Source organism: Rosa rugosa, chromosome 7 (genome assembly GCF_958449725.1).
Source record: "Rosa rugosa chromosome 7, drRosRugo1.1, whole genome shotgun sequence".
Lineage (NCBI taxonomy): Eukaryota > Viridiplantae > Streptophyta > Magnoliopsida > Rosales > Rosaceae > Rosa > Rosa rugosa.
In genome coordinates this window covers 37,887,064-37,896,448 of record NC_084826.1, presented here as the reverse complement: position 1 = coordinate 37,896,448, position 9,385 = coordinate 37,887,064, and the positions used below count along the sequence as shown (strand labels likewise).

The window sequence follows — 9,385 nt, the reverse complement described above, 5'->3', positions numbered from 1 at the left end:
CAACTAATTCCAATTCTTTATCAATTTAGCAATTATATGTCTAGATAAAATATGTAATAGAAAACTCAATTAACTAAATGAAGACTTACTCTGTATCGTATTTATATTCAGCAACTCATCTTAGAATTGGATTTATCACACTATGTGGTGGAGGCCACAGTTGCACAAAATTCATAACCTTCATGTAATAAACTTGAGGTACAGGACATTGTCTAATGACTTGATTTTTCATTTTTCAAATTTTTTTTTAACAGTGTTATGGTCATTGTTTGATGACTCAATTGGTATATGTTGTTTTATTTCCAGGAAGGGAATCAGCAAAAACAGGAGGGAGATGCCATGACAACAATTATAGGACCATAATATTGATAAGGTGAATATATACATTGTTAAGGTAGGAATATAGATTCATACATATAACAGTGGTTTCCGCAGCAAAGCGCGGGCGCGCTTGCTAGTGGATTCTATTTATTATATAGGTATCTATGTTGTGGAAGATATATGCCATGTAGTGGAAAGTTTGGAGAGAAAGATTGTCCTGCATGTTGTCTTTGCTGTGAGGGATTAGTTGTGTTGATTCGGGTTTTAATTTGTATCAAACCACCCCCTCCTCTCCTCCTCTGCATCCTATTATGTGTATATTTAGATACGTTCTTTGCTGTGTTCAGGTTTTCTGTTGCTTTGCAACTTCAGTTTCATCAACTGGCTATCTATACAAGATGAGTTCAATATACACTCAGGTTTTCTGTTGCTTTGCCACTCTGTGTATTTAATTGGTCTCATTATTTTCTTCATCTTGAAGCATAAAATTGATTGTGGTTTGGGGGTTCCAGGTGCCTCTTATTCTTGTCAAGAAGATCTACACTCAGACTTTCTTATATATTAATGTGCAACTCTTTAATAGGTAATTACTTCTTTCTTCTTGGCAATTGTATCACTTCTGCTGAAATAATGTTCAACTATACTGATCCTGCTTTACTTTTACAGTCTCCTTCTGCGTTGTGAATGTTGTACATCTAGCAATGGGGAGTATGTGAAATCTGGGGAGTATGTGTTGAGGTTGTGTCCTTGTGAAATTTGGGGAGTTATTCCGCAATGGTTTAGTTATAATGGATTTGATATTGTAATTTAACTTCAGATGCATGTATAATAGTCTTCATTTTTGCATGTTCTAAAAATGAAAATATGGTGCAATTAGCACCATTTTTTTTTTTTATAAAAAAATTTCGTTTTTGCGACGGCATGATTGCCGTCGCAAATACCTCCACATGGATTATCCTGAAATACACATTGCGACGGAAGTCACCGTAGCAAATGGGCCGTCGCAAAACAATAAATTTGCGACGGCAAGAGAAAACCGTCGCAAAAAAGTATTTGCAACGGAAAATTGCCGTAGCAATTGGATTTTGTGACGCCACCTATTGCAACGCCTGTTTTTCCGTCGCAAAAAGCTCAATTTGCCGTCGCGAAAAGTTTTTGCCGTCGCAAAAGCTCAATTTGCCGTCGCAAAATAGGCGTCGCAAAAGCAATTTTTTTTAGTAGTGGTGGCTCAAGGTGTTGTGCGGATTGGGTGATGCCTGGGTCAATCGGATTGTGCAGGTACGATGGTGGTCGACGGGCGTCCATGACCTGTGGCGGCGTGGCTATGGCGGTTTTTTGGCAGATTGGTGTGGCGGCGGGGCTTTGGTGGTCTAGGATGATCGCTGGGACAACGTGGTTATGGTGAATCTGTTTCGGATCGTGATGACGGCGTAGCTGAGTGGTTTTTCTGCCCGGTTCCGTGGGGAGGTTGCGGCGGTTGTAGGTCGGGCGGTGTGGTAGGTGGCTGGAGGTGGGGATGGTGGCGGACTCGGGTCATCCCTTTGCTGCTGGGCCTTGAGCTGGACCCTTTCTCTTGGGGTTGCTCTTTATCTGGGCTAGGATGTTTTGCCCTAGGTCCATCCTATGTTTTGGCCCTCTTATTTAGTCATTTTGATTAAAATAATTCCCTACTTTGTTAGGGAGCTATGCTTCTAGTTTTTTAGTGAGTGTCATCGAGTCTTGTTTACTCGGCCTATTTACTATATAGTAGTTAATAGTCTATAGGCTTCCTTTCGGAGCATGGAACCGTCAAATGATTGGACCTAATCTATGTATCACTGTGCTACTACCACAAACTCTTTGTCTACCCCTTGATGGTAGAGGGAGGATATGTAATGGCCCTTTTTGGCTTTCGATGAATGATAGTCGCCCTATTTGGGTTTGTTCAAAAAAAAAAAAATAGATATTATGATACGAAGATCTTCCAAGAAACACTAATTTTCAGCAGTAAATATGGTTTTGCTCTCTACACTCTGATTGTTAGGTAAAAAGGTACCGGACCTAATTCAACATTGTGAAGAAAATGTCAATATAATAACTAGTTGGTTATTTTGAGTAGTAGTTATAGTTACTGAACTGAGATGTATAGATGGTAAAAAGTTGGTACGAATATAAAAATGAAATGCATAAACCATAGTTGGGGCTGCAAAACCAGAGAGTAAAAAGTTGCACATGAACTTACAGTAGCAAAGAGCAAGCTATCCTTATCTCAACACATTTAATTCCTTTCAACTAGAAGCAATGATAAAATTGTTAGCACAAATACTTCAATAATGTATATTGGAGCATGAATTACCCAAATAATTTGGTAGAAAATAACAAAAACCAATGTACCCGTCCACAACATTGCATCATAAAAATAAAAGCTAATAAACAAGAGTAACTAGAAGCATCAAAACCAATCAATCCTCAATAAAAAAAACACAAAACCTTGCTGAAACCCACCCCCACCTCCACAAACAACCACTCATTATCTCTGAAACCCCCCTTAACTCATATTTGTAAAATTTTCCTATGGCAAAATCTTTCGTATTCTAGCATAATATAGTAGAACAAATCATGTCTATAATCATAAGGCTATCATTATTAGGTTGTTGTAAAATTCTATAGTTGCTCAATGGATTCAAATACACCAAATAATTTCAGTTAGAATCTTACCAGGAATGATGGATTCAAAGGGACTCGAATGATCACTGAACTCATATTTTTCTTACATGTCTCCATTGCAAATCAAGTGTAAAATTTTCTCCAAAGATTGATCTAAAGTTGCTTGTTCTGCTTTGATTGAACTTCAAAGCATCACATTAGAGAGATAGAATGACTATGCTAGAGAAGTTTTTTATGGGAAAAAAAAAAGTTGAATCAAAAAGAGTTTTGAAGTTCACTATGCCTGCGGGAAAGGATTTAGGGATGATTGAATTACCAAATAGAAAAAGAAAAAAGAAAAAAAAAAAAAAACTTATTTGCAAGAGTGGGTAGTTAGAGTAATTTGTAAAAAAAATTAAATTGATTTAAAGTAATAGAAAAATAGAGGGAGTGTGTGAATAGAGAAAAATGGTGTGTGAATAGCACCACCCTTTCAGGTATATATTTATCTATTCTGACCATTTGATTCACCATCTTCTTTCATTCAATTTAGAAAATCAATATAGTGAACTTACACCTATATCTATTGGTGAATTTTGTAATCAAAATAGAGCGAGACCTGAAGTCTCTTGATTCAATTGCAGAGGGCTTGATGTTCCTCAAGAGTTACATAATTAAAATTGCGACATGAAATTTTCAAAGCTTAATGAGGGCTAGAAGTTCCTCAGAATTATAGAATGATCGAAATCACATGTTACTTGAACCCTGATCATATCGGGGCCTGAAGTTCCTCAAGGGTTATGAAATATAGAAAATTATGACATGAAACTCTTCTAAACTTATGCCATAAACGAGGGCCAGAAGATCCTCAAAGATATACAATTGACTATATGATCCACATATTTATCCCCGATTATAAAAGGGCAGTAAGTTTCTTAATTAACTAGCTTTTTCGACATTGGGGTTCCTTTCTCCGTATGACAATGTGGTTTTGAAGTTCAATGTTGGCAACAAAAATAGCTATATACATTTAGCTTGAGGCTCTACATAAAATACACTCGTGCAGTTAGAGGAGAGAGAAAAGTTAACCAGACCAGAAGTTCTATGTAGTATTCATTGATGGAACCAGAAGTTTCCATTGTTAATTTATTTATTTTTTCTTCACCGCAATATTTCTATTTTATTATGTATCATTATAGTACTTTTTTTTTTATTCATATGGACTAGCAGTCCTATGTCTCGAACCTTCAAATCTCGAGTTTAAGATTTTTGAAACAGAAGTTCAAAATGCATTTGATGTTATTAATCTACATCAAACAACAATACAATAATTGAACATCATGTTTTACCTGTACAACACGGACTAGAAGCTTCGTGTATATCCTATGAGATCCACAGTTCAATTCTTGCAAATTTGATTTGTGTCATCTTCAAACTTATGTTTTGAGTGACTTTCAGACATTACAACTTTATCCATGGTGTCCAGAAAACATTACTAAGGCTTATGCTTATGAGGCTAATATAACAATCATCTCAGATATTACATATTTGATTGATGGCTCTAGAAGAGTACGTATTATTGTCTCTTTGCAACCTGTGCCTCCAATATTACTAGAGATGTATAACCTCTCTCTCTCATGGATCTCATTGTATAATAAGAAAGCCGATTGACGTGGCTATACCATGAAATGCCTCCAGAAGTGGATCATGGCAAGAGAGAAATCAGGAGTCAATGTAAATATTGTCCTAACATCCACACATGTGAGGAAATTGTAAATTGGGCATGTGTCGCCTATGGTACACTATACGGTGGATGTTTATCAAGCCACTTTCAAAAGGGCACTGGTCAAATTAAATTGCATTGACTAATAAGAACATTGAGATTCATTTCACATGCCTGATATCTTTTGCTTACAATAAGCAAATTGTAAGCATTATTGTGTTATTTCACAAATTTATAGTAACCTCTTGAGTTCCCATTGAAATTAAATGTTTCTTAATCTGATTATCTAGGAACCTGATGTTCCTTAAGAGGTTGTTATAAATTGAAAAAATTGAAACATCAAGTTTCTTGGATCTTTGTTTATATGAGGGCCTGAAGTCCCCTCTCTCTTTATGACTACACATGTATATGTGACACAAAACTTGAGTTTCTCCACGTGATAAAGTTACTTTTTGTTATGGATTGTAGTATTTAACTCAAAATTTCGAGTAAATCATTTTGGCCAGTAGTTCAAAATGAATTTAGTCCATTGCAATTGTCAATATTTCACAATTAATGTTTACTAAAGGTAATGTAACATTCATATCAAGAGTTGTAGATATTGATTTATGGCTTCGAATGAGCTACTATCATGTTACCGAATTTGAAGTATTGCCTCACTAAGTGCCTCCAATATGGTTGGAGAAGATTTTTTAAGCTATCATGAAATATTGTCACACTAAGTGTCTCCAATATTGTCCAACTTTTACAGTAAAATTGAGGCAAGTACACTATTTGACCTGATCGATTACGTCATTTTTTGTCTATCTTGTTGCGTGGAATCACTTACAAGTTTGGAATCACTTACAAGTTTGTGACCTACACAAAAGTTAGTGCTCAATTTAAAACCCTATCAATGTAGTAAGAAAAAGTAGGGATCGTTCTCAATCGGGGATTAGGGACTTATTAATTCCTGAAAAATAAAACGTTAGTCAAAATAAAACAAAGTATATATACATATGATATTTACGATTTATACAAGTAAAGGGATTTTTGGATTTTATTTCTTAGTTAACTAATTATATACATGTGACACATCAAAATACAAAATCAAGATAGATTTAAATGAATGGAACAAAATATAGATAGAGTTAACTACTACACAGTATGTTGGCAAGGTTTCAAAGTCCGAATCACGAATCAAAATATGTCACAGCAAGGAATCGATCAAGAACAAAGATGAGGGTAAAGCTATGGTATGTTAACATTTCTCATACATCAACTATTTTTACCACTTTAAGGACTCATGTTACCACTTTGAGGACTAATATTACTATTTTGAAGACTCATATGGTAAACTAAGAAAATTTACCACTTTAAGGACTCATGTTACCACTTTGAGGACTAATATTACTATTTTGAGGACTCATGTGGTAACTAAGAAAATTTACCACTTTAAGGACTCATGTTACCACTTTGAGGACTAATATTACTATTTTGAGGACTCAAATTACCACTTTTAAGGCAATTGTATGCATGTCATACGTTAACATTTTGTAGAATTTTCCCAAAGATGAACACATACAAAGTCATTTTTCCTTCCCTTAATTAAATTAACTAGATGTACGCACCATAGTTAACCCTATTAAGCATGCACTCACTAGTGGTAGCTAATCACTAACAAGAACACAATCAATGCATTAAGAACATTGGAAGTTTGATCAATTTAAGCCAAGAACACAAGTTAGAACGCTAATCAAGCATGTAAGACTCTTTGTTAATTTACCTAAGGAATTATAGGTTTTTCCACTTTAATTATTAAGACCTAGAACGCTAGCACCATAATATGGATTCAATTACATGTTCACTAATCAAAGTATGCATCCAAAGATCAATTAGCACATAAAAGATGGGATTGAAGCATGAAATTAACAAACATGCATAAACACATTAAAATCACAATTTATAACTTTGAAAACCTAAAACATGCTTCATAGTATTCGAAAACTACATATCTAAAATCAATACTTCATCCACATAAGAAATTGCAAATCATAGATCAATAAAACAAAGGGAAAATGGTCCGTACGGTACCCCGCCTTTGCCTCCTTATAACTTTTGGTACCTAAGCTTTGAAAAATATCAATACGGTACCTGAGGTTCTTGGCCCGACCGAGGATTGGTACATATTACCGTTAGCCCCGTTACGGAGCTTGCCACCTGGCATATTTATAGGGGTACTTTCGTCCCTTCACTCACTCCCGCCAATCAGAGCAGTCGTACTTTGCCGCCATAAATATTTTTGGACTTTAGTGACATTTATCGCCAAATTACTCAGCCATACAATTAGAATGTGGTGCCAAAGTTGAAGAAAAAGGAGGGCTGTTGAAACTATATATCAGTTTAGTACATAAGGTTTTTGGCCCGACAGAACATAAGTACCTGTAATGGCTAATATTCATCCTGCCACAAATGACAAACTGAAATGCATATAAACTAAAATAGAGCTTGCATTTTCATAGAGTTAAGGGTAAAAGCAACATACAAAATACATCTGTTTTAAGGCATTAAACCTAACAAAACCATTATCTAGCAAACATCCTCTATGAAACATTGTCTAGCAAGCTATATCAAAACTACTTTTTCATCTAAAACCCTATTCAGATTCATTGTCTGCTGATGGAGGGGGATATGCTGGTCTAGGTTTTCTGTGAACAAGCACTTTGAACCTTCTATGTGTGAAACCAGGTCTGGAGAAGCTGCCTAAAGCTGCAGTAGTCTGGAATTGCTGGCTTGGCTCATAAGCTGGCTGGGAGTCTTGCACATTCTAGGAAACTTGTGGCTCCACATGCTCAGTTTCATTGTGTTGCTGGTGGACATGCTCAGCTTCTTGAGAATCCTGTTGCTGCACTTCCCCATTTTCCTGCTACTGCACTGCCTCATCCTCCTGCTGCTGCTGCACATTCTTACCTTGCTGCAATTCCAAATACACATACTTTAACTTTCCCAACCACAACTTGTGAACCTACAAAATGATTAAAAGAACCATACCTGATTCCTGCTGGTGCAGGTCCTCCCGTTGTGGCCCTTCTTCTTACATAATCCACAAGTGACCTATTGGTAATAGACTTTTAGTGGGGCTACTTCTCCTTTTAAACCAATTGCATCAAGTATAACAAAGTCAGATATAACTCATCATTTCACAACAGAAATCAGATTTAAAATTGGAAAAGAACATAATTAAAATTAGCTTCCTGGAAGTATGACTCACCAGGTTCTTTGTTCCTTGACATTTTGAGCCTCCCAGGTTACCTCCTATAAAGATAAAGAGGAGGTGCAATTGGCCTATTGATCTTGTGCCACTCAGCCACTCCAGCTATTGGGAACAAAATGGGCTCATATGCCTTCATGTAGGTGTTCTTGGTGAAGTATTCATGCACAAAATCATCAGGCCTCAACCCTTTAGAGTGAATTGCAGCTACTGCATTCCCACAGGATACCCCAGAGATGTCCCATCTCTTACATGTGCAGGTCCTTGTGTCCAATGACACTGAATGTGCAGCCAACACACCTGAGGCACATGCTACCCCTCTACCTTGAATCTCAAATATGCTATTACTTGAACTGATAACCCTGTACTCATGGCTAAGCTCTACATTCTTCCTGAGCTGCTTTTCAATTCTTGGCCCAACATTACACCTCCAATTAGGGCCAGATTGTCTTCTATTAGCTAATCTCAACATTGTGGCAGCTCTGATGTCTTCCAAACAACTAAGAATGGGCTGCTTCCTAGCTGGTAGGATGCTTTTGTTGAAACTCTCATAATGGTCGTTCAACAGAATATCACACTTGAATTTAGGATCAAAGTGTGACTTTGACCAATGTTGTGCAGGCCTGTCCATGCACCATTGCCAACCAGTTTGTGAGCTTTTCTTCATGTCCTCCAAAGCATCCCTAAACTGATTCATTGTGTAGCTTCTAGCAATAGCCCACAATTTTTGTTTCAATTCCAATCCTACAACATTAGGCACAAACAAAGTGTTACAAACATTTTGAATCAATGACAAACAGGGAACCAAAGTAATGAGAGAGAGATTGCAAACCTGTATGTCCATCTGATTTGAAGTTATTGTGAAGATGTCTCACACAATGCCTATGTGCAGCATCTGGAAATAACTACTTTATAGCATGCTCAAGCCCCTTTTGCTTGTCACTCATGAATGTGTAATGAGTTCTGTGATGTATGTCCAAATCCTCCCTCAAGAATTCTAGAAACCATGTCCAGGTGTCCCTTGATTCTGCTTCCACAATTGCCCATGCAATTGGATAAATCCCATTATTGCCATCAATCCCCATAGCTGAAAGCAACTGACCCTTGTGAACTGATTTTAAATGACACCCATCTAATCGTATACAGGGTCTGCATCCCTCCCTCCAACCCTTCTTCAATATTGCAGCCATGCATATGTAGATCCTTTTGAATCTTGTAAGCTCTCCATCCAGTTCAGTGTGAATCCACACAGAGCTTCCTAGATTCCTCTTCTTTAGCTCTCTAGCAAATTGTACTGATCTGCATGGCTCCCTTGTGCAAGCTTGAATGCCTTCACCCTTGCTCTATAACACATCTGGTAATCCACCTCCATTTCAAAATCCTTGTTGATTGCATTCTGCATCCCTTCTCTTGACCAATTAGGATCACTCATAAAAAATTCCTGGTACTCTTCAGCAATAAAAGGG

At 36.9% G+C, this 9,385-nt stretch overlaps 2 protein-coding genes across 2 annotated transcripts; one reads left to right on the top strand and one right to left on the bottom strand.

Moving 5' to 3' along the window:
• Positions 1-484: 484 nt before the first annotated feature.
• On the top strand, positions 485-1,189 carry LOC133719753 (myosin-6-like). Its single transcript, XM_062145923.1, has 4 exons — positions 485-556; positions 669-740; positions 834-904; positions 988-1,189. The coding sequence occupies exons 2-4, from the start codon at positions 720-722 to the stop codon at positions 1,130-1,132; spliced, it is 237 nt and encodes a 78-aa protein (XP_062001907.1). The 5' UTR covers positions 485-556; positions 669-719; the 3' UTR covers positions 1,133-1,189.
• Positions 1,190-7,411: 6,222 nt separating this feature from the next.
• Positions 7,412-9,109, bottom strand: LOC133723261 (uncharacterized). Its single transcript, XM_062150078.1, has 3 exons — positions 8,863-9,109; positions 7,961-8,663; positions 7,412-7,622 (listed from the first exon to the last, which is right to left on the bottom strand). The coding sequence occupies exons 1-3, from the start codon at positions 9,107-9,109 to the stop codon at positions 7,412-7,414; spliced, it is 1,161 nt and encodes a 386-aa protein (XP_062006062.1).
• Between the last annotated feature and the right edge of the window lie 276 nt (positions 9,110-9,385).

Excerpts from the sequence above, each read along its gene's own strand:
- LOC133719753 (XM_062145923.1), top strand. The coding sequence starts at position 720 with ATGAGTTCAATATACACTCAG. Across the intron at positions 741-833 it reads TGAGTTCAATATACACTCAG|GTGCCTCTTATTCTTGTCAA; the intron begins GTTTTCTGTTGC and ends TGGGGGTTCCAG. Across the intron at positions 905-987 it reads AATGTGCAACTCTTTAATAG|TCTCCTTCTGCGTTGTGAAT; the intron begins GTAATTACTTCT and ends TTACTTTTACAG.
- LOC133723261 (XM_062150078.1), bottom strand. The coding sequence starts at position 9,109 with ATGGCTGCAATATTGAAGAAGGGTTGGAGGGAGGGATGCAGACCCTGT. Across the intron at positions 8,664-8,862 it reads AACTCATTACACATTCATGA|GATTGGAATTGAAACAAAAA; the intron begins GTGACAAGCAAA and ends CTAATGTTGTAG. Across the intron at positions 7,623-7,960 it reads CCTCTTTATCTTTATAGGAG|CAAGGTAAGAATGTGCAGCA; the intron begins GTAACCTGGGAG and ends TTGGAATTGCAG.